The 24432-nt window shown below is 50.4% G+C and overlaps 1 protein-coding gene across 5 annotated transcripts in view; it reads left to right on the top strand.

Moving 5' to 3' along the window:
- ACLY (ATP citrate lyase) overlaps positions 1 to 24432 on the top strand; it is a 44651-nt gene that overhangs the window by 2830 nt on the left and 17389 nt on the right. Inside the window, exons 3-19 of one of the 5 annotated variants that reach the window (XM_072780521.1) lie at positions 1624 to 1810; positions 2947 to 3069; positions 5068 to 5130; positions 5595 to 5785; positions 6275 to 6354; positions 7938 to 8068; positions 8874 to 8992; positions 10042 to 10178; positions 11086 to 11147; positions 12382 to 12499; positions 14330 to 14484; positions 14994 to 15084; positions 16201 to 16230; positions 18766 to 18907; positions 19192 to 19360; positions 22099 to 22203; positions 23082 to 23278. In XM_072780521.1, coding sequence (XP_072636622.1) covers positions 1624 to 1810; positions 2947 to 3069; positions 5068 to 5130; positions 5595 to 5785; positions 6275 to 6354; positions 7938 to 8068; positions 8874 to 8992; positions 10042 to 10178; positions 11086 to 11147; positions 12382 to 12499; positions 14330 to 14484; positions 14994 to 15084; positions 16201 to 16230; positions 18766 to 18907; positions 19192 to 19360; positions 22099 to 22203; positions 23082 to 23278 — 2100 coding nt within the window. Of the gene's footprint in view, positions 1 to 1610; positions 1811 to 2946; positions 3070 to 5067; positions 5131 to 5594; positions 5786 to 6274; positions 6355 to 7937; positions 8069 to 8873; positions 8993 to 10041; positions 10179 to 11085; positions 11148 to 12381; positions 12500 to 14329; positions 14485 to 14993; positions 15085 to 16200; positions 16231 to 18765; positions 18908 to 19191; positions 19361 to 22098; positions 22204 to 23081; positions 23279 to 24432 lie in introns of all 5 variants that reach the window. The other 4 variants (XM_072780518.1, XM_072780519.1, XM_072780522.1 and 1 more) reach the window with 4 other exon arrangements.

The raw sequence follows: 24432 nt of genomic DNA, 5'->3' as shown, positions 1-24432 counted from the left end.
CGCCTTCGGAAACATGTCGAGGAGGAGCCGGAAGTCATCCCAGGGGAAGGCTAGAAAAGGAAACATTTCTTTTGAGCCCCTTCCCAACTACCCCACTTTGGGCCAGACACCAGACTGAAAGCACCCATTGTGCTGAGCTGGAGACTAGCTGGGAGGCTGAGGGGGCCAGCCAAGCCAGAGTGAGAACCTGAAGCCCCAGCCTGGTCAGTTGGGAGGGAGGTGGAGTGTGGCCTCTGGAACTTTGGCCTGTCCTGAGCTGGGGATGGAGACCAACCTTCCTGGGTATATAACCCAGCCAGGCCTCTAACTCTGCCCTCCTTTATTTGAACGACTTTTCTTCTCCAGCAAACTCAGCAGCTTCAGTTCTGGATCTTTGTGGGAGAGATTGGAGTGACTTTTACTGATCTGGACAAACTCTTAGCATGAATGATGGTTTCCTTTCATTCCCTCCCCCCACCTCTCATTCCTTTCCCCAACTTGCTCCTGTCACTACCCATGAGAGAATGGGTGTTTCAGGACACAGCAGTGGAGTGGGAAAATAAGGAGATTGTCATCACAGACTCTTCTGTGAGGTGAAGGGGGGGCCACGGCCTGGTCCTTGGAGAAATGGTCTTTTCTCTAAGGCTGAGGTGTTAGGCGTTTTCTGGGGACCAGGAATAAGGATTTGAGTTCAAGTCCTGGGTCTCCTGCTTATTAGTTTGACTTTTGGGGCTAGTTATCTTAATTCCTCTGAACTTTTATTCCTCAACTAAGAAAGAGGTGAATTTCAGTGTACTTCCCAGGGTTCATGTAAGATGAGCGTCTACATGCATGTGACCAAAGATGACTTCTGGCTTCCTTCTGAGCTCTGGCTCAGTTAGAAGTGACCAGTACAGAGCGGTCCCCAAAGAGGCCCCTGGCTTGCTCTAAACTAGCTGCTGGGTGACTCATTGGAGCGGGTGGGATGCACTGAAGGTCACTGTTCCCCTGCCCTGTGTCTGCTCTGAACTCAAGGGTGGGAGCCTAATGTCCTGGGAGAAATAAACTCTGAGATGACTCTTCCTCTTTGCTCCTTCGGGACTTGATCCTGCCTGAGGTTAAGTAAACTCACTTGCCTGGCTCTCAGCCTGGTTGGTGATGAGAGTAAGTGTGTGAAGTGGGTGAGTCTGGGCGTGGGGGGGATAAAACCTGTAGGGGGAGTAAGGGTAGCATTGCACAATTCTGGCTGGGCGCCCCGTAGGTCACAGAACCAAAGGGTGTGTTTCCGTGTCTGTGTGAGACCTCGAGTGTGACCAGTACTCGGGTTTGGGTCACACACTGGTATTCCTGTCTCCCCATCCAGCTACCTTTTACTGCGAGACGAATGTGAGTTGGTTTGCTGAGAAGAAAGTAGAGACAGGATTGAGGCCAAGAGTCCTGGGGGAAAATACCACCTTTGTTTTTCTCCACTACCTTCTCTCCCATCATTTCCTGATCCTCCTTCCCTGCTGTCAGAAGTGGTCATTAAGATCTCCCTTCCATCCCTCCGACTGAGCCAGTTTTCTTTCCCTCTCTTGAGAAGCACTAAGATCTGATGTTATTGTCTGGGGGCAGCTGTATACTGATCTGTTTCCCCTGCCCCTTCCTACCAGCTCCTCTTCCCCCAACAGGTAGAGCGGGTCCCTCTGCAGCCATGTCGGCAAAGGCGATTTCAGAGCAGACAGGCAAAGAACTCCTTTACAAGTACATCTGCACCACCTCGGCCATCCAGAACCGGTTCAAGTATGCCCGGGTCACCCCTGACACAGACTGGGCCCGCCTGCTGCAGGACCACCCTTGGCTGCTCAGCCAGGTGAGCCTGCCCTCCCCGGGCCCCTTCTTCCAGGCCCAAGGTCAGAGGAAGAGAAAGGATTGGTGTAGTGGAGACATCACAACAAGTCACGTGATGGCATACTGCCCGCATCAATAGACAGTGTGCAGTGCATTGAGTGGGGTTTTGTGTTCTGCTGTGGACCCCACATGTTGAGGTGCCCTCGTAGGAGACAGCACATGGGCTTGGAACTGGACAAACTGGAGTCCAGATTGAAGCTGTCTGTCGATTAAACATGTGGCCTGGAGCAAGCTGTTTTACCATTCTTGAGTGTCTTAATTCCCCATCTGTCAGGTGAGCGTAACACTCACCCTGTGAACAGTACAGAATTAGCAGTAACGTCTGGAAAGCATTTAGTGTGCCACGTGGCACTTGGTAGATGTTCAGTAAAAGTAGGTTTGTGCCCCACCCCCCAAATGGAGCATAACAGGAATGTGTCCACAAGGAAATGTGCTGTGAACTTTGTGTAGAATGGCTGATAGCCTTGGGCAGCTGGCCTGGAGTCTGGGGTCAAGGCTCCTTCATCTGATTCCTTACAGGGCCATTGTTGGGAAGTGCAGACTTCCTGGGTAGGGCCCAGAGAGCAGGACTAGGACCCGCGGCAAGTTCTGGGGGTGTATATTCCCTCCTGCTGCCTTAGGAGATGGTGCCTTTCCTGGCTAGCAGTGTGTGAGAGTGCTTAGGGGCTGCTTGTGGGGCTTGTAGGCAGGATCAAGCACCGGGATAGGATTGATCAGGTCTCTAAGGTCCTTTGTCACCCCAGGGCTCTGTCTCTATTCTTCCTTTTGGATCACAGGTGCTGATCCATATTCTGAAGAGTTCATGGTTCAGTGAAGCTAAGATACCACATAGAGAGGGTAGTGAATCATTCATTCAGCAGGGATTTGGCGAGCACCTACTCTGCCAGGCCCGATCCTGGGCCATGGATGGCTCTAGATTTCTGGTTAGCAAAAGAAAGGTGTAGGCTGGGAGAGGGGAAGGAAGCTTCCAGAAGTTGACCCTGAAGAGTAGGTGCATGGATTAGAAGCCACACAGGCTTTCCTGTGCTTTGGGTCCCCAAACTATAGCCTCTTGCCCTTCCCTTTCCTTGCTCCACATACAAACCCCTCTCATTTCAGAGTTTGGTAGTCAAGCCAGACCAGCTGATCAAACGGCGTGGAAAGCTCGGCCTAGTGGGAGTCAACCTCACACTCGAAGGCGTTAAGTCCTGGCTGAAACCACGGCTGGGACAGGAGGCCACCGTGAGTATGGGGACAGGTTGAGGTGGAGATGCTCTTGTAACAGAAGCAGAGGCGGTCACCTCCAGATCAGTGGCACTGTGGGTTACCCTTCACCTATCCACACTGTAGCCTGGGGAAGGCGAGAGTCCTGAAGAGCTAACTTGAATGGCAGGGCTAATCATGGTGCCCATTCCCAGCTCTGCCATCAGGGAATGGCAAGATGAGCTGCAAAAGTCACCCCAGTACAGTTCACAGCTGGGTGAAAATGGTGTTTCTTTAAAGGTGATCATGGAGATGGGACTCTGAGGCCCATTCTGGGAATTCCTTCTTTCCTTCCTCCTTCCCTCCTTCCCTCCCTCTCTCACTCCCTCCTTCCCTCCTTCCCTCCCGTGCTTGCTTGCTTGCTTTTTAAAAATATTTATTTATTTGATGGAGAGAGAGAGTAAGAGAGTAAGCACACAGCAGGCAGAGGGAGAGGGATAATCAGGTTCCTAGCTGAGCAAGGAGCCTGATGCGGGGCACAATCCCAGGACCCCAGGATCATGAGCATGAGCTGAAGGGAAGTGCTCAACCGACTGAGCCACCCAGACGTCCCTGGGAATTCCTTTCTTTTCAGTTTCCAGAAAAGGCATGGCAGCTTGTGACGTGTATACCAAAGGGGGACGGGGGTGGTACTGTTCAAGAAGGGAGATACAGACTGTTTGGGGCCGAGAGACTCAGATGAGACTGTTAATACTGAAGAGTAAATTCAGTTTTTGGCTTCTCCCAGCTTGGTGATTAATGTCTGCTCTGTAGATGAGAGCTAAAGTGAGATATGGTTTGGGAAGGCAAGGAGAGGCTTAGGGATAAAATTGCAGTTCTTCTCCCTCTTAGAAGGGGCTGGAGAGGGGGAGGGGGCTCAGGTGTCCCTGAGACCAGGGAGGGTGTGCTGTCCTGTGACTGTGACCAGGGGTGAGCTATTCTCTTCCTTGGCAGTCCTGGAAGTAGGATGAGGATGGCAGTGGACTGTCTTCCTCTCTTACTGGGCTTTCTCAAATTAGCTCTTCATGGTAATTTCTCAGTTTCTGGCTCTTGGAGTCAAGAGGGCTTCTTTTTTTTTTTTTTTTTTTTTAAAGAGGGCTTCTTAAAGTCGTACATGGACCTGGAGGCAGAGGGATCTTGACTGGCCTTTGTGCTTGCAGTCGTCTGGGGAGAGGATGGCAAGGTTAGGGGCTGAATGTTTATCTCCAGGGAGGTCCTTAGGCTGGCCCTTGGGAGGGGGATGCCAGCAATGTCTGAGCTGGCAGCAGCGTCAGTCCCAGCAGGAGCGGCTCATTAGCTCTGATGGATCACTGTCTGGTTCCTGACTCAGCAGTGACGCACATGGGCGGGCGGGGGCTTCGGGACACACTGGGATGAGGACTGTCTCGCCTCAGCAGGCTCCAGGGACACACTCAAACTGATTAGCTCTGCAGGTCTGTTATCCTCAGCCAGGAAAGTGTGTGTGAAGTTTTCCCTGTCAGGTTCTCACTCCCTCCCCCTGCACCCATCCCTGCTATTCCCTGGGCCTGGACTTCCATCCTTGGGTGGTGTCTCTCTGGTTGAGCTCTGGGATGGAGTGCCTTGATTTGTCTGGGCTCTTTAATTTGCACGGCTGACGGCAGGAGGGAGAGGACTCCTGTTGTCTGTGACTTTGGGGCTGGGGCAACATTGTCTGCCCAGCTTGTTTGTCAGCCTCTAGATGAGGCAGAAAAAGAACGTATGAGGTCAGTACACTTCAAAGTGTAGCTGGAATGAGGGCAGTGAACGGAAAAGACTATCTCATGAAGACTTCTTTAGCTTAGGGGTCTGTGACCCCATTGCCCTGTTTTGTTTTTGTTTTTGTTTTTCCTGGAAAACCTAGCTCTGTCAGATGTTGTAGCAGTAGTACTTGGGCCCCACCTCCGATGGGACAGCCAGGCGGGAGGAGCAGAGGGCAGTCCTGTCCTGGGGAACAAGATATGCTGTCCATCCAAGCTTTATATTCCTTGATCCCCATAGGTTGGCAAGGCCCGAGGCTTCCTCAAGAACTTTCTGATTGAACCCTTCGTTCCCCACAGTCAGGTATGTGTGAGGTGGCTTCAGGCTGGGTCTTCTCCCTTCCTTTGTGTTCGTCAACCCTAAAATGGTAAAAGAAGAAACGAAGCTACTGGAGAAAAGTCAAAGGGACCAGAGTCTCTGAAGCTTCACCAGTGGTCTGAGGGTGCCATGGAGCAGGCAGTCCAGAGATGAAGGAAAAGACTTAGTTTGTAGCAGGGAGGAATCAAGGCTCATAACAGAGGGAACTTCTCAGCGCTGAGATGAGAAAGACTTAGAGGTAGGCATCCTCCCCCAGGTCAGTTCACAGTGGCTGAGGTTGTCAGCTAGCGAGGCAGTGACCTTTTCTCTCCTCTTGTCCCCGAGGGGAAGATGGGGGACAGGTCTCCCCAGGTGAGTGTTCCCTACTAGGGTTTTAGAAATGAGACGACAGGGATTGGGCTCCCCAGGTGAGTGCCCCTCACTCCTGTGGTACTGGCTTCCCCTTCAAGGCGGAGGAGTTCTATGTCTGCATCTACGCTACCCGAGAAGGGGACTATGTTCTGTTCCACCATGAAGGTGGGGTGGACGTGGGCGACGTGGATGCCAAAGCCCAGAAATTGCTCGTTGGTGTGGACAAGAAACTGAATCCCGAGGACATCAAGAAACACCTGCTGGTCCATGCTCCTGGCGACAAGAAAGAGTTGAGTGAGAGGGAGGGCAGGCAGGTGGCATCAGGGAAGTGGGGAAGGCTGACAGCTCAGGGCACAGAGTAGGGAAAGCAAGGCAGTCTTCCCCATGAGGGCATCTGCTGACCTGCCCCAGCATCTGGGTGGGAGGGTGGGCACAGCCTGTACCCGTCCCGAGGAGGGACGGGTACTGGGGGCGGACAGGAGGCTGGCTCACATTGAAATATGCCAGCAGTGTCCCTCACCTCGTTGCCCCTGTGTCTGGCATCACCGCCTCCAGCTTAATGCCTGACAGCTCCTTTCCGCCTGGATGGCTGAAGAGTGATGTCCAGGGAGCAGGGTTCACTAGAAGAAAATGAGAGGTTGGCAGGGCGAGTGTTAGGAAGTGGAGCTGTCAGTGGCAGTGAGAGGTTGCTATAGAGAGGGCATGTTTGAGGGGCTGCTGCTGAGCCTGCTCCGTGGCTCCCTGAGGATTGACCATCCCCTTCTCGCTCCCCCTCTAGGATTCTGGCCAGTTTTATCTCTGGCCTCTTCAATTTCTATGAAGATCTGTACTTCACCTACCTCGAGATCAACCCCCTTGGTAACTGGCTCTGCTGGGGTGGGCCTGGGCGAGGGTCAGTTACAATAGGGTCCCAGTGCCTGTGGTAACCCTGACATTGACATTCAGAACACCAGACCCCACCCCCAACACTGGTAGAGGGCAATACAGACAAGTGTGTTTGCAGAGGGATGTCTGGGCTCATGGAGTGCAATCTCCTGTTTCTGAGCTCTCAGAAGACCATGATTATTCCTCTTTGACCAACTCCAGCTTTCTTTGGTTTCAATTTGTTCTGTGATGGGGAAGTCCTGATTTTGATCTCTCTACCTACTGGGTGTTCCTGCCCGTGGGTTAAGCTGTACTGCCAGGATCTGGGCTGCCTCTGCACAGGTCTGACCATTCAAGCCCTTCTTTCCTCTGAGTGCCCTCAGAGCACCCCCCCAGGAGTTGGTCAATCATTGAGCCCCAAGGCTGGGAAGACCTTAGTCCAAGCCTCTCAGGCTGTGAGAGAGGAGGGTGGCGTGAGCTGGCTCTGGCCAGGACTGCTCAGGGCAAAGTCCGATTCCAGATTCTAGCTGGAGATGCAGCCCCTCTAATGAACCAGATGGTTCTGTGCTAACTTAATTAGCTAAATGGCCCTGGGGTGAAGGGAAGATGAATGTCCAGTTAGATGGCAGTAAGTGAATCCTGGCTGGGGGCCCAGTGCACCCCGTGGCTTCTCACTCCCCAGACACTGAAGGCTTCCCAGCCAACCTCAGGAAACCCAGATGTACACACTCTGGGCTTCCCATCAGGGGTATTCTGACAGCAGCCTTTACTTTAATGCTTTTTGTTTTAATGGCAAAGCTATGGAAGGGTCAATGGTTAGATTTAAGGTATGGAATGTACCATTGTACTTTCTTCCTTTTTTTTTTTTTTTAAGATTTTTATTTATTTATTTATTCATTTACTTGTAAATGAACAAATGAATGAATGACAGGCAGAGACATAGGCAGAGGGAGAATTAGGCTCCCTGCAGGGAACCCGATGTGGAACTTGATCCCAGGACCCAGGGATCATGACCTGAACCAAAGGCAGATAGATACTCAACCACTGAGCTACCAAGGTGCCCAGAATGTAGCATTTCAGGAAATGTTTAAAATCTGCCATGGCATAGGGGTACCTGGGTGGCTTAGTCAGTTAAGTGTCCAATTCTTATGCTCAAGTCATGATCTCATGGGTTGTGGGATCATAGGGCTCCGTGCTCAGCAGGGAGTCTGCTTCTCTCCTTCTCCTACTGCACCTCCCCTGACTCACACGTGTTCCCCCCTCCCTTCAAATAAATAAATACATACATATTTTTTTTTTAATGCCATGGCAACTAAAACAGACTTCCCTGTCACATTACCTGTAGGTCAGGGCTGAGGGGTAGTGATCTTAAATGATTTTCTTTTAATGGGGTAAAAGCTGTGTGGAAGGGCCATCTGGTCTTCTGTGGAGCTGGGCAGTTAGTTATTAAGTCTGGGTGGGACCCCCGGGGGGAGGAGGGAGGTGGTTGGTGTGTGGGGAAGCCTGTGGAGGTGTTTGGAGGTTGGTGGTTGTCTCTGCCTGGGGTCTGCCTCTGATTGCCTCTGCTTTTCTTGTAGTTGTGACCAAAGATGGCGTCTATGTCCTTGACTTGGCGGCTAAGATAGATGCCACGGCTGACTACATCTGCAAAGTGAAATGGGGTGATATAGAGTTCCCTCCTCCCTTTGGGCGGGAGGCTTATCCAGAGGTAAGGCTGCTCTGGGGAGGAGATGGAGGGTGAGGGGGACCTGGGAGAGGGTGACTGATCTCAGAGGAACATCAGGCTCCCCTCGTGGGCTGTACATTTGGCAGGAAAGGAAGGTTGAAACCATTTAATTTTCTTAAAACCCCAGAGGAGGGGGTAGTGGGAGTCAGCCAAGCCTCTGAATCATGGCCAGAAATCCTTTTAGACTTCTCTCTTAATCAACCTCCCTGGGCTCTTAACTTGATTTGTTGATAATTCCGAGTGGCTCTTGCTAATCCTGCCAGAGGAAGGTAGTTCTTTTGGCCACTTGCTGAGAATTTTAATTGCTCTTTCCTACCTCATCCTCTTGAGAGGTCCTCACAACAGGATCAGGCCTGTGAGTCATAGCTGAGGCCAGGAGAAGAGGCTAGGCTGGGAGAAGGGATGGGGCCTGCAGGTGGACATTGGGAGTGGGGGCCATGGTAGAAGCAGGGTAACCAAAAAAACCAAACCAAACAAAACAAAAGAAGCAGGGTGACCTAGTGAGGCCTGGGGCTTGAAACGAGGGCCAGGAACTTGAGGTCAGAGAGAAAGGAGTTGGGAAGTGTGTCCCGAGGCAGTGACTGCGGCCATGGGGGTTTCGGTACTTGAGAGACATCATCATGTTTTGTCCCAGGCACATAGGACCTTACACAACTCCTCTCCTTGGCCCTGTTAAGGCAACTGAGGACCTCTTCATGTGTCTCCAGGGAAAGGAGCAGGGTCCTGGGAGCTGGGACCCAATGAAGGGGGTACCTCCAGGGCCCACCTATTGCTCTCTGGTCCCTAGGAAGCTTATATTGCAGACCTGGATGCCAAAAGTGGGGCGAGTCTGAAGCTGACCTTGCTGAACCCCAAGGGGAGGATCTGGACCATGGTGGCCGGAGGTGGCGCCTCTGTAGTGTACAGGTGACGGAGGGGCTGCTGCAGGGATGGCAGCTGGGTGTGTCCGGAGTCCACGTGTGTATGGTCTGGAGCAGACTGCTTCATCTTGGGGTGGGGGTGGGGGTCGGAGTGGGGCTCTTCATTTTCTCCCCTTCATGCAGAGCAGAGGCTCTGGTAAAAGCCTGTATGCTACCTTCTGCAACTTTCTTGTTGGCTTCCAAATGAGGTTATTTTTTATTGGTTTTCATCTCTGTGATTAATGATACGTGCTTCACACAGGTATGATAAATGCAGAGAAGAACCTAAAAGTAAATGTTGCCCGGCTCTTTCCCCACCCCTCCTCCCAGTAGGTCACCATAGTGAGCACGGTGCTGCTTATCCTTCCAGCTGTTTAGATGCCTGTATAAGTACTCATACTTTCACATTCCACAGGAAAATTGGGATTGTATTCTTTTTTTTTTTTTATGATTTTATTTACTTATTCATGAGAGAGAGGTAGAGACACAGGCAGAGGGAGAAGCAGGCTCCATGCAGGGAGCCCGACATGGGACTCGATCCCGGGTCTCCAGGATCACACCCTGGGCTGCGGGCGGCGTTAAACTGCTGTGCCACCAGGGCTGCCCTGGGATCGTATTCTATACCATTTGCAATATCTGGTGGTTCTGCACTATTTCTAGGCAGTGATCTACCATGTTCCCTTCTGTGCCTGGCTGGACCCTCCTCTAGCTGCAACCATTTCACTTCCCTGTTGGGTAGCCTGGCCGGGACTCCTGCAATATGTGATTTTTCCTTGTGTCTGGAAGTGCTCCTTGTTTCTTTGACTTGCCAGTATCAGTCTAGGGCCCCATAATGGCCTGGGGCTAGCAGAGCTCACTGTCAGGGAGCGTCTGGTGTAGTGCAGTTGATCTTCAGGCATGCCTTTTGTGGACCTGGAGGGTGTGAGTCCCAAGAGATTGGCTCCGTGGGCTGGCTACTGGGCTTTGGGGGGCATCTACATGTCCTCCTGGGCACCCGGCTGCCACCCTCTGCCACTACAGTCAGAGCCAGCATTGACTTCTGTGTCTCCCTGGCAGTGATACCATCTGTGACTTAGGGGGTGTCAACGAGCTGGCAAACTACGGGGAGTACTCAGGTGCCCCCAGCGAACAGCAGACCTATGACTACGCCAAGACAATCCTTTCCCTCATGACCCGGGAGAAGCACCCAGACGGTGAGATATACACGCTCCTTCCCCAGGACAGCCCCTTGTGCTGCAGTGGCAATAGCTTTGGGCGAGAAGGCACTTGGGTGGTGGTCCTAGTCCTTTGCAGCCTGGGGTTAGTCCTTCAGCTTCTGGACCTCTGTTTCTCCAACTAGACAGTGTGCAGTGTGGCATCTGTTAAATGTAGTAGGCTCTGGAGAGGCAAGGAAGTGATATGTATATAAAGCCCTATGAGGGACTGCAAAGGGGGTAGCAGTGTGCTCTTAACAACTGCTATAAACTCAGATCTTAGTGGCCTACTTCTTTTTTTTTTTTTTTTTTAAGATCTTTTTTATTTGAGAGAGAGACACAAAGAGAGAACAAGAGAGGGAGAGAGCACAAAGCAGAGAGAAGGGCAGAAGGAGTGGGAGAAGCAGACTCTCCACCAAGCAGGGAGCCCGATGTGGGACTCATCCCAGGAGGGATCACAACCTGAGCCGAAGGCAGATGCTTTACTGACTGAGCCATCCAGGCACCCCTAGTGGCCCAATTCTACGTTTACTATCTGGGCTGTGGGATTTCCAGCTTCCCTTTACCACCTGTCCAGTGTTTGGGGACTACACATACCAGTTTCCCCGCCCTTGGGCCAGAAGAGATTCCCACTAGGGGTATCCAGAAACCAAACTGAGTTTCTCAGTGCCAACTAGGAACAATGTAGAGGTTCCTAACCACCTGCTTGGTGGCATAGGTGATGGAAGGCTGAGTTGGTTAAGATTGAACGGACGTCAAGGGAAGCCAGCCTATTCCCTGCCCCACCCAGCCTCTGTATGGATACCTCTTAACACTTGGGGAACCTTTGCTTTTGAACTCCCTTAGTTGTTGGCTATCTGGTAAGATGTTCATGTCTACCTTTCTAACCCTTCTACTTCAAACACAGGCAAGATCCTCATCATCGGAGGCAGCATTGCAAACTTCACCAATGTGGCCGCCACGTTCAAGGTAATCAGCCACAGAGGACTATGCAGCTTCTAGGGAGTGTGGGTTTGGGGGAAGTCAGGAAGGGAGGTTTCCATAAGCAAGGTTTGAGGCAGAAGCAGGTTCCCATGACTTTTACCCAATTCAGTAGGTGTGCTTATCCCAGGGTTCCTTGTTGGGGATGCAGAAGACACCGGGATAGATTCGGGTCTTCTCCTAAAGGTCACAATGAGGAAAATGGTTCAGTGATCTGGGGCTCTTGTTCAGCCAGCCAGGGCCTATCAGCCTGGGTCTGTGTGCCCAGGTCAGGGGTGTGAGCACTCAGTTCAGAGTATGACTGCTGGTCAGGAAGAATAGCAGCACTATAATGGCTTGGGAGTCATCCCCTTCTGAGCAGCCACCCCAGGAGGCTATTTCTTGTTCTGTATTGTCTGATTGCTCAGTGAGGTTATTCAAAAGAATGTGTCCCATTTAGTCGTTGCTAGAAGTCTTGAGAATAATGAATAAATAAATGTCAGCCTTGAAAATCTGAGTTCTAAAGAAATAGGAAGACCAGGCCTTGTCAGTTTTATCCTAAAACAGGGTCTCCTTCATTGGTCCCAATTCAACAAACAAATCTGAAACAGGTGAATCTTGACAGTTTTGTGTTCACTTCTGAGTGATCCTATAATAAAGGCAGCAGTGTTGATTGGGTGCTCAGGTCTGGAGCAGGAACTGGGTATAGTGCATTCACCTTGGGTGACAGTAGACACTCCACTCCTGACTGAGGGAACCAGCCTCCTGTATGGAGAGACAGAACTGATATGTACCTGTACATTGTCCCAAATTGTTTCCAGAGTTGATATCCTTTGCAAGGGCTGTTCCATAAAATTGCTGGAAGAAGCTTTAGTATTTAAGTGGACCAGGTCCTAATACTTCTGAGAACTCTTGCATAGGACCCTGGCCTTAGTTTCCCCCCAGACTGCAATAAGAGATAATGGCTGGAGCCAGCACCCTGCGTGTTGTGGGGCGTGACTTCCAGATCCTGCAATACTGTGTCAGCCACATCATGAGTGCCTGGGTGTCCCAGGCCTTGCAGTTGATTGTGCGTAGTCCAATCCACACATGTGAAACTCTTGGCTGCCTGTGCCTGCCATGCTTCTCCATGAGGAAGCCACTTTCGTTATGTGCACCCTGGTATGTTTATTGTAATTGTAACTAACTGACTTATGACTGCCTTGTTTTTAGTCAAATGTCTGTTGGCCCTTCATGCTTCCAGGGCATCGTGAGAGCGATTCGAGATTACCAGGGGCCCCTGAAAGAGCATGAGGTCACCATCTTTGTCCGAAGAGGTGGCCCCAACTATCAAGAGGGCTTGCGGGTGATGGGAGAAGTCGGTAAGATGGGAACCTTTTCTCTCCCAAACCACCATATAGTGGCCTACCTCTGTGGGCTTTCTGGAAGAGGCTCACTTCCGTGAGCAGACACTTCAGTACTCCTGCCCTCCCCTTTCTGGATGTGCAGCTTGCTTCTGCTAACATTCTCTGTGCTCATCTGACAGAACCCCTGACCTAAACTTCAGAATGGTTCAGAAAGCATTTCCATTCAGCTGTTTGTTGACCAAATATTTGTGGAACGCCCGCTCTATGCCAAGCACCAGAGTTAGAGCTGCACATGTGACAGATAGCAGGCCCCTTGTGCTGTTGTGAACATTGACTGTAACATCGGGTAGCACTAGGTGCCACAAAAGCAAACAAAGCCAAATAAAGGGATGGTGTGTTTGTTGAGGGGGACAGGACCAGTTTTAATGGAGTGATCAGCGAATGCTTCACTGAAAATGTGACATTTGAGCAGTGAGCTGGAGGAGAGGAGGGAGCAGCTCAGCGGCAACCACAGAGGGAAGGGCAAGTCCCAGGACCCTGTGTGGGAGCGTGCTACTGTGTTAGACCAGCAGGCAGGACCAAGGGAGCAAAGGCAGGTTGTTGGCAGGTGAGGCGGGGAGACAGTGGGAGCCATGTGGGGTGGTACAGGTACCAGGGGCACTTGGCCATGGCCCTGGGCTGGCAATCTCTGCAAGACTGAGGGAGTGGCACACCTTGACTTAGGGTTGGAAGGGTTGTTTGGCTGCCAGGTGGACAGTAGGTTCAGAGGCAGGAGGGTGGCGACCTCTTGGGCTGTGGGGGAGAGGAAGGGCAAGTAACTGGTAAATGGGAAAGCATTGTCCGTTGCTAAGATGAGGGACAAGAGGGTGGTGGCCTCTGTTTTGGTTTCCTTTCTCCCTTCTGCATTTTGAGTGTCTCCGGCAGGTTCCTGAGACCTCACGTTGAGAGGTTTCCAGAAGCTGGGGACCTCCTCTCAGTCTGGACTAAAATTGTGTCTCCCTAAGTTAACCTCACTGAGCCTGAGAATGTGAATTGGTCACCAGCAACTTTGATCTTCCGTGCAGCCCTCATTGCTAAGAGAGTTAGTTGTGGGGCAGGGATTCATGTGAGATGTCAGAGGGGTGACGGAAGATGCTCTTGCTCCGGGAGCAGGTCGTGCCTCCATTTATTTTGGAGGGGCAAAAGCTTCCCATCTTCCTGTTTTCCCAAATCTGGTGGGTTTGGCAAACAACCCACCTACTTACTTAAAGGGGTGCCAGGCCTCATTTGCACCGACCGCTGAGTTCCTGCTGGGGGCCCAGCCCTTGGGGACAGCACGGTGAATGTTTGTCACAGGCAATTCAAGTAGGAGGACAGTAAGCAAGTAAATGATTACTAAAAGAAGATGCTGTCCGGTGGGGATGCATACGGTGGAGTGGCAGGTGCGGGGAGGAGGTCAGGGAAGGCCTTTCTCAGGAGGTGGCACTCCAAAGGGTTCCAAACAGAGGAAGGAGAAGGACCAGAGCTCCAAGGAAGTAAGCCCAGGAGCTCAGAAACAGAGGCCAAGCCAGGCAGATGTCAAGGTCGTGGGGTTGGGGGGGCCAGGGGCCAGCTTCCAACAAGACAGTGCAGACCCTAATTATGCTTGTGGCCACTGCAGGGTATCAGCAAAGCTCTTTCTTGCTTTACTCAGCAGGTCATCTTTACAAAGAGTTGCTTGATGCTGAAAATATGACAGTTGGTCTATCCTGGATAATTGGTCTTGTGCAGAAAAAAGCACTAGATGTCAGGGGCCTTTGTAGAGTCATGTGGACTTGGGTACTTATTTGAAAACTTGAATGATGGATTCTTTTCTTTCCCTCCTAGGGAAGACCACTGGGATCCCTATCCATGTCTTTGGCACTGAAACTCATATGACAGCCATTGTGGGCATGGCTCTGGGTCACCGGCCCATCCCCAACCAGCCACCCACAGCAGCCCACACTGCAAATTTCCTCCTCAATGCCAGTGGGAGTACATCGGTAGGTGCCACATGTCCTCTACATAAAGCATGCTGTGTCATCTTTGCCTCCTCATCATAACCTTCCTCCCATCTAGAACACAGTGCCTGTCCTCTGTCCCTAGCCATCTGGGGGCATTGGAGAAAAAGGTTGGTTTCTTTAAAGTAAGCTCAACACCCAGCATGGGACTTGAACTCACAACCCCAAGATAAAGAGTCGCATACTGCACTGACTAAGCCATCGAGGTTAGATCAGGGGGTTAAAAATCAGACCTGAATTTAATCCTGTTAAGAGTGGGGCTTTGGCATGTGTCAGAGCCTCAGTTTGCTCATCTGTGACATGGGACAATACTAATTCGTATCTCAAGAGGGCTGTTAGAATAATACTTTTGGAAGCGCTTTGTAGAGGATGTGCATCGTTCTTGTTACTGGATTTCTTTGGGCCTTAAGGAACCAAAGCTTAAGGACCAAATAGTTCTTTTTCCCAGTTGCTACCTGTGACTCTTACCCTGTCTCCTTGTCCCACCCCAGACTCCAGCCCCCAGCAGGACAGCCTCTTTTTCTGAGTCCAGGGCTGATGAGGTGGCACCTGCAAAGAAGGCCAAGCCTGCCATGCCACAAGGTAACTACCAGCAGGCTCAGGCACCCCTGTCTACCTGCCCTATCCAGGTTTTACTGGGGCGGGCCATGCTGGGGCACAAAGCTGGGCTTTGCTATGAGAGTGGGTATGGCGCATGGGCCAAACGGATGTGAGGACATGAAAACTCGGGCCTTTCCAAGCCTTCCTGTGGGCTCTCCTGGCACTGAGGGACCCATACTGTGCCTGGGTCACCCCACTCCTCGCTATCTTCTCTTCCACCCCCTTACTTCCTGTGGGGGCATGTGAGCCAGGCAGGGAAGCTGTGGAGGAGTCAGGGAGACAGCAACACCCGGAGGTGGCAAGGTCTCCCAGACTCTGTATTTAAGCGGAGAGCAGGAGCCTAGAGCTGGGACCGCAAAGGAAGCACCCACGTGGTGGTTCCTGTCAATGCAACCTCCTGGGGTTATTACAGGTACCACCCATCACCCTTCCTGCGAACCCACCGTAAAAGCACACATAGATACCAGCCTGTCTGCATTTCGCGTACCCTGTTTATCCTCTGGTTCATCAGATGCGACCCCTGCCACCCAGTCCTTGCAGCCAGCATCAGATAATAGGCATTAGCGTGGGGCTGATGCTGCCTCTTTTTTGGTACACACAGTGTGAGCATGAGGCATTTTGTGAAACAGTTACACGGGCTCCAGGCACTCGAGATTGTAGCTGTTTCCGCAGTTCCCAAACCAGTAGCTTTGTCTACAGCACAGAGTGACACATCCAACGCTACAGTGACGTAACTGTCTTATTGTGCTTCGTGGGGATAACCCGGAATTGACATTATGAGGGTGGATTCAGCCAGCTGCCTCTGCTCCAGGCCTGGGGGTCTTTGGTGTTTAGCACCCCCTCCAAGCCTTCTTGCCCTTCCCGCCCCCTCTCTGGCCCTTTGGCCCTTTGCCCTTTGGCCCTTTCTTCTGCTCTGCTGATCAGTGCTCTCTTCTCTTCTCTTGGCTTCACTCCTGTCTATTGTGGAATAGACAAGAGACTGAGGGCATGAGCCCTACAAGGCTTGTTCTTGGGACCCTTCCCTCTTCCCACCCTTTCCCTCCAAAGCCTCCAGCCACCAGCAGGTAACTCAGCTGCCTTGGTCATTTTCTTTGACAGATTCAGTCCCAAGTCCAAGATCCCTGCAAGGTAGGATGCCCCCACCCCGCCCCAGCTCTGTGTGTGGCTTTGGTTAGCGGGTTATATAGCCTTACCGTGTGCTTTGTTTGCTCCCAAGTCCTATTCTTCGCTCTCCTTCGCTGTCCTGCCGCTACTTAGTCACTCCCACCTCCACTCAGCACTCTCCTGGCTGGCTCTCTCTGGCTCCACACTCCCAATAGGACAGGGTAGGGAGTGTGGGAGTAAGAGCCAGGCCCACAGTCTTAGTGGAGTGGTGCCTGCTGAGGAGGGAGGGGCGTCCTGGGAATGAGGGAGCCATGGAAGCTGAAGGGGGAGTGGCAGCCCAAGGGCAAGGAGGGCAGCAGCTGCCCTCCAGGATTCCCATCTCCGTCTTAGAGTCTCTTCTTACTTTTCCCATCTAGCCTCACCACCACCTACTGCATCCCTGAGCTCTCAGTGCCAGCAACAGGTTTAGATTTCTCTGGGTTTTGGGTGGAAGACAGGGTAGACAAGTCAAGGAGAGAGGTATAAGCCTAGATGGATGTGCAATAAATCTGTAGAGGGGACCTGGGCTTTGATGTATGAGGTCACTGCTTATGGAGGACATTTGCTGTGTTCATTCACACATTTGTGCAAACACATGTTCCCCTGTTGACTAACGTGAATGGATTCATCCCTCCAATGCCTCAGGGCTTCCACTGAACTTTTTGACATTCACTTCTGTGGGAGAATTCTCCCTGGGGAAGGGGGAAAACTTGATGACCTTTGATTCTTTGCTAAGGGGAGGGGAAGGGGCAGCTAAGCTAGATCAAATATCTTCCCCTAGAAAAGCCAAGAATGCAGTCCTCTCACCATCTGCCTTTAATCCCTATGTTTCCTGTCTCTGGAAAGATCCTTTGTTACTTGAAAGACTAGACCTAGCCCTGTGTGGAAAGAACTGGGGCCTAACCCCAGTTCTGAGAGCTCTTCCACCCAGCGGGTGGGCTTATCCTACTTAGCCAGTGGAGTAGCCTGGTGGGGGGATGGTAGCCTGTAGCATGGGTTCCCAGGGACTCATGCTGCTGGTGGGGTGAGGATGATGGCCTTTGGCTTTGCCATCTCTGTGCTGGAGAGGAGCACGCTTGAAATCTGCCCCTTTTATGCTGGAAGTGCAGGGTGGGGGCTTGTAAAGATTCCAGGTTTAGTCTCCTTTCTGTAGTCTTAGGTAGACAGATGCATGTGTGTGTGTTTGCTCACACTCTGACTTGGGGGAGTGTGGGCTCCCCCCCTGAGGGTGGGGAGAGGCCAGGCCCTCCTGGCTTGGATCACACCCTCCTCCCTTGCATGGTTGTGTTGCATCATAAATTAGTATATAATCTGGCCCTGATGCGAGATGGCAGGATCTCCATCATTTGGCATCTCTGAGCTTCAGGTTCCGGGGCCTGGGAAGCAAGGGTACTGGATTAGGTGGCTTCCTTTGTTCTGTGATCTCCTGTCTCTTGAGAACCCCAGTAAGTCTGATGACAGTAAGTCCCAGGTATTTGGAACAGCAGGAGCCTTCTGGTATGAGAAGCTTAGAGCTGAAAGGGAAGAAGCAAGCTTGTGTAGGGATGGGAACCCTGCACGCCTAGGGAGAGTGATCTCAAATTTATTTAATTGGATCTTGAACCTAAGGAGCCAAGCCTGCGCTAGTATACCAGGTTGATCAATACCAGATGGCCACTGAGCTCAGTGCCTTGTTCTCCCTGGGGGAGCTGAGAACCTCCCCTGGGGGCTACTTTCCTGCAGTGGGACTTGGGGACTTGCAGAGAATGGGAGAGTCAGGTCACCGGTCTGCAGAGTGATGAAGGGGCCTTTCCCTTCAGGCAAAGGAAGCACTTGTAACAGATTTTCTTTCCCCTTCTCTTGCCTCTCATTCCTTTGTGCTGTTGGAGAGCTGCCCTGGAGCATTGAGCAGGAAAGGCCCATCTGCTGGAGGGGGGCGGGCAGGAGGGACACAGGGCAGAGAAAGTTGGGAGGTGCCGAGAAGCCAGTGCGCTTCAGCCAGAACCTCAGGAGAAATAAGACTGTGGCCAGCCTCTTCTTTGGGCCCATGCTGACCTAGAATCCTGAGGATTCGGATCCTGACCCAAGCTGGTTTATGTCCAGAGTTAAAGGTGATGATTGTCAGGTTGATTCAAGTCCCATGCCTACTAAAATTGGGAGAGCTTGATGTTTTTTTTCTCAGTGGCTTTAAAAATAATTGATTAAGCCTTCATTGACATGTAAGCAAAATGCTGATGACATGCCTCTCTTGTGAATCAATTCCCTGTGGGAATTCTCTGCCTGGGAATCCTTTCTGCGTTGATTGCTAGCTCTTTACCAGCTAGGCAGGCCTTCTTAGCTCTCTTCCCTCTCTCTGCCACCTCTTTGCAGAGAGACCAAGGCACCTCTTCCTGCAGTTCTCAGAATCCCATCCTCTTGACATCCCTTTGCCGTGGTGATGAGTCCCCCATCCCTGGACCTGGGCATGGAGGGGTGTGGCAGCCCTGAGGGTCTCCCCGGAGTGTGTGTTCTGGGTGCACTCGTTGTGTCTTTGCTCACCAGGAAAGAGTGCCACCCTCTTCAGCCGCCACACCAAGGCCATCGTGTGGGGCATGCAGACCCGGGCCGTACAGGGCATGCTGGACTTTGACTACGTCTGCTCCCGAGATGAGCCTTCAGTGGCTGCCATGGTGTACCCTTTCACGTGAGTCCCACCGAGGCGGGAAGCTAGAGATGGCTGCCAAGTGAGACTTTGTCATCTCATCTCCCTCACTGAGACAGAGTTTGGGGAGCCAGCAAGGTTACCCCCTTTGCTGGGGAAGCATCTGCCATCCCAGACTGGGGTGATCCATATTCCTGGGGGATGTTTCACACACGTGGGACCCTGTCTCTCCACCTTCTAGATGAAGCTCCACCCCTTGGCTTCCCCCTCCCCAGCCCTGACAGCTTAGGGGTGTTCTGACCCCTCCTACTCTTCCTTTCTCACAGTGGGGACCACAAGCAGAAGTTTTATTGGGGTCACAAGGAGATCCTGATCCCTGTCTTCAAGAACATGGCTGATGCCATGAAGAAACACCCAGAAGTAGATGTGCTGATCAACTTTGCCTCTCTCCGCTCAGCCTATGATAGTACCATTGAGACCATGAATTATGCGCAGGTAGGTCAGCGGGCATTGGGATGGGGAAGCAGGGAAAGCTCCTGCATGGTGTCTACCAGCACTGCCACCTGGGACAAATGGCTTGGCACTCAGGACTGTCCGGTGGTTTGGGAGAAAGTGGTTGGATACACTTGATCTTCAGGAGGTAGGGTGGTAACAGGGTAGGTAACAGGGCAGGCAGGCTGGACAGCACTGCTTAACTAGGTTAACAAAGAGTCCGTTCAGGATCATCTGCTCCCCCTCCCCACCCAGGTCTTTGTTGTGCTTCTAAGACTGGCTTTCACAACAGAATCAAAAGCAATTTCTTATTATAACATTATTACGTGGGGTTTGTTTTGTTTTAGATTTTTTTTTTATTCATGAGAGAAGCAGAGACATAGGCAGAGGGAGAAGCAGGCTCCTAACAGGAAGTCGGATGCAGGACTTGATCCCAGGACTCCAGGATCACGCCCTGAGCCGAAGGCAGACGCTTAACCACTGAGCCACCCAGGGGTCCCTATTACATGTTTATTGTAGAGAAAACTTAAATACTTTTAGGTAAAGAGAAAAAAATGAATACCTCAGTCAATTTCTATTTCTCAGAAACATAGTTGCCAACATTTGAATTTAATCTTCTCCACTTTTTTCTCTGGATTTGAACATGTGGAATAATACTGTCCGTGGCTGTTTTGTAATCCGTTTTTTTCAATTACTCTTTTCACATCCATAAATATTCATTGGCAACATCAGTTTTGCTTTTTCTGGTCTTGCAGTGAGCATCTTAGATGAATATTTGCATATATGCTTAATTATTTCCCCAGCATAAGTATCTAGAAGTCAAACTGCTGCATAAGAATGTGCAGATTCAGAAGCCTTTGATCCATCCTGCAGGTGCCCTCCAGAAAAGTTGTAAGGACATAAACTCCATCAGTGGTTCAAGAAGGCCTGCTCTCTGTACCCTGGCCAACTCTGAATGTTTGCATTTTAAAAACATGTATTTGGGGCCTCTGGATGACTCAATTGGTTAAGCCTCCTACTCTTGATTCAGCTCAGGTCATGATCTCCGGTTGTGATCAAGCCCTGCGTCTGGCTCTGCATCGTGCATAGAGCCTGCTTAAGATTCTCTCTCTCTTTCTCTCTCTCTCTCTCTGTCCCTCAACACTTGCTCCCACGCGCGCCCTCTCTTTCTCTCTAAGAAAAACAAGCATGTATTTGACAAGTGATAGGCATTCTATTTAATTTGCGTATCTTTTTTCTTAAAGATTTTATTTGAGAGAGAGAAAGTGTGCACACAAAAGTGGGAGGAGGGGGAAAGGGGAGAAGCAGACTCCCTGCTGAGCAGGGATTGTGAGGTGGCTAGGTTCCAGGACCCCGGGGTCATGACCCAAGCTGAAGGCAGATGCTTAACTCACTGAGCCATCCAGGCACCCCTAATCTGCAGATCTGTAATTATTAACTAAGATGAGCTTTTAAAAACATTTATTGACCATTTATATTTTGTGACTTGCTCTTCCTTTTTTTCTTTTTCTTTTTCTTTTTTTTTTTTTTTCTGTTAAGGTATTTGTCTTTTTGTTAATTGATTTGTAAGAGCCTATAGACTAAGATACTGATTTTTCTGTTCAAAATTATTGTCTGATCCCAGACTGGCTTAGTACAGTGTGGGAGAGACTGGAGAATGTAAATTTGTTTTCCCATCTCGGTGAAGCAAAAACAAAAGCACACCTGCTGAAAATGAGCTGCTTTTTCATTCTAGAGCAAAGTTCAGCAAACTGTAGCTGACAAGGGTCAAACCTAGCCCCCTGTCTGTTTTTCTTTTTTTTTTTTTTTTAATAACTTTTGTTTTTATTTTTTTTTATGATAGTCACACACAGAGAGAGAGGCAGAGACATAGGCAGAGGGAGAAGCAGGCTCCATGCACCGGGAGCCTGACGTGGGATTTGATCCCGGGTCTCCAGGATCGCGCCCTGGGCCAAAGGCAAGCTCCAAACCGCTGCGCCACCCAGGGATCCCTCTGTCTGTTTTTCTAAAGTTTTATTGGAACACAGCCATACTGTGTTCATTTACATATTGTTCACAGCTGTCTTCATTGCTACAGAGGCAAAGTTTAGTAGTTATTGCAGAGACCATATGACCAAAGGAGCCAGAAAAAGTTTGCTGGCCCCAGGTCTAGAACCAAAGAGAGATAGTTCTTGATCTTTCCTGCCCATCCCCACTCCTTCTGGCTTTCTCCTCCAGCCCACTCTGGTCTGAGTGTGGAAGCAGCTCATTTGTGTTCCATACCCACCCTGAGACATAGAGTCAGAGACTCAGAGGATACAGTGGAAAAAGCCATAGATACCTGCTTTATGAACAAGCACCAGGACAGGTGGGGATCAGGTGGGTCTGAGTCTGGTGGGTTTTTGGATGGGAGAGAATATAGACACTTTTGATGGTAGAAGGGTTTTCAGAAACATTTGCTCCTTCTTGGTTACTGAATTACTGTGGTGTTAACCAGTGGGTAGAAGGGTTTTCAGAAACATTTGCTCCTTCTTGGTTACTGAATTACTGTGGTGTTAACCAGTGGAGATTGGTTTTGGATGTCTACACCTCTTTTTTGGGAAAGAGTTGGAGTCATCAGGCTAGGGACAGAGCCCTGTAGGAAGAAGGGTTTGTATACCATTAACATTACTTTATTCTTAGAGTCTAGAAGGGGGCATGGAAGGTGGGTCCTCGTTGCTTCATCTGAGGCACACAATTAACAGGAAGGGACTGTCCTTTAGATCCGGACCATCGCCATCATAGCTGAAGGCATCCCTGAGGCCCTCACAAGGAAGTTGATCAAGAAGGCAGACCAGAAGGGAGTGACCATCATCGGACCTGCCACCGTGAGTGTCCTTTCTGGAAAGCCTTTTAAGTTCAAGCCTGTCTTACGAAGTTCTGGTCCCACAGAAAGCTAACTTACTAATGCTTCTGTTTCCCTCTTGGGTTGAAAAGATTCAGAGTATAACCATTACAAGTCAGTCTGTTCATATTCAGTTACTTTAACGGGCTCCCTCCCTGGTCTGTATCACCTTTATAGTTTTAAGGGGCTAACTTTATAGTTTTAAGGGTTTTTTTGTGTGTGTTAGTCCACCTTCATACAACCATAGCAATCTTTGATTATTCCTTTCACTATGATCCAAGGAAGAATCTACTTAGAGGTTTTATTTTATTTTATTTTATTTTATTTTATTTTATTTTTTTTTTTTACTTAGAGGTTTTATTTGCCCAAAAGTCGTCACATAGAAAGAAATCACTCTGAGAATATTTTATTGTTGTTTTTCCTTAGCTATTGCATTAAAAAGTTGTCTAAAGGTCAGATTCTTTAATTAAGCAAGGGGCCTTTCTTTCATCTCTGAGGCAGGGGGTGGTGACGTTGAGCAGAGGCACACACATGTGTTTTACACTTGTCCTGGGTGCCGTCGCCCTTTTAGACCAAAGGAGGTGACTTAAGCCTGAGTATACGTATCTGAATCCGCAGTAGTAAGCCATGTTTTACAAGGAAGGTTCTCTTTTTTACCTGTGTAATGGCTCTTGACAGGGAGATGAGATACTTCCCGAGCTGAAAACCCATTGTGCAGGTAGTTAGCTCTCTCGGACCATTTTCTCCCCATCCTGACCAGAGTGGGGGGAGCAGGTGGTATTGGGCTTTGTGATTCCCCTGAGCTCTGTGGTCGATCAGGAGCTTCTTCCTCCCTGACTACTGTTTCTGCCTCCTCAACAGGTTGGAGGCATCAAGCCTGGGTGCTTTAAGATTGGAAATACAGGCGGGATGCTGGACAACATCCTGGCCTCCAAGCTGTACCGCCCTGGCAGCGTGGCCTACGTCTCGCGTTCTGGGGGCATGTCCAATGAGCTCAACAATATCATCTCTCGGACCACAGATGGCGTCTATGAGGGTGTGGCCATTGGCGGGGACAGGTGATCAGCTGGGCCAAGGCAGGCCTCCCACACTTGGGAGTGGCAGTCTGGGAGAAGAGGGGCACTGGGTCTTCCAGTCTCTGCTCTTTGCTGCTGAGTTGAGTCCATAAAACAGAGCATTTCTACTCTGCCTCAGGAATGACATCAGCATGAAATCAGGGGGAAAAAAACAGGAAAAGGTGTTTTTCAAAGATGTTTGGGCTTTAGGGGTAATTCTGTTTGTTGTCTGAGTTGTGGCCATAGCGAGGCAGCAGAATGCAGTGATTGGACTAATTCTGAAATCAGAGCAAGGGGGCTCAAATCCCAGTTTCTCTGTTTACCAGGGAGGTGTCCTGCGCAGGTCACTCACCCTCCCTGGACCTCCATCATCCTTACAGATCAAATGGGCAAAATAATTGCACCCCCCTCATGGGTTGTTGGAAGGATTAAGTGAGGTAATATTTATATTAAGTGGCTAATACAGGACCTGGCACTTAGCAAGTACTCAGCAGGTCTAGCTATAGTCTGTAATGGTGAAAGGAAGAACTGTTTCTTTTTTTTAATTTATTTTATTTTATTTATTTATTCATGAGAGAGAGAGAGAGAGGGAGAGAGAGGGGCAGAGACATAGGCAGAGGGAGAAGCAGGCTCCATGCAGTGAGCCTGACGTGGGATTTGATCCTGAGTCTCCAGGATCATGCCCTGGGCTGAAGGCAGGCACTTAACCGCTGAGCCACCCAGGAATCCCAGAAGAACTGTTTCTCTACTTTCTTCCATGATCTCACTGACACTTCTGGCTACCAAATGTTGGGATTTTTTTCCTCATATCAAGCAGTTCTCCGCTTCTTGGCTGGGTGTCCTATAGTTCGTTTCAATTCTGACAGTATCTACCTGGAGTTAGTACCAGATCCCACAGGTGAAGGGCTCAGTCCCACAAGATGCCAATTCCAAGTCCAGGCTTCTGATACTCCTGACCAGCTGGCTATACATTGGGGGTCTCCATAGCTTAATTCTTGGGTTTGGTAATTGGCTCGAATGGCTTGCAGAATCCAGGAACAGCCAGATGAAAAAAACACGTATGGCAAGTTACGGGGGGCAGTGCATGGAGTTTCTGTGCCCTCTCTGGGCACGCCACCCTCCCAACACATTGGTGTGTTCACCAACCCAAAAGCTCT

Source organism: Canis lupus, chromosome 16, assembly GCF_048164855.1.
Source record: "Canis lupus baileyi chromosome 16, mCanLup2.hap1, whole genome shotgun sequence".
NCBI classification, from domain to species: Eukaryota; Metazoa; Chordata; class Mammalia; order Carnivora; family Canidae; genus Canis; species Canis lupus.
The sequence above is the reverse complement of the archived record's forward strand: the minus strand, read 5'-3'. Positions and strand labels throughout refer to the sequence as shown.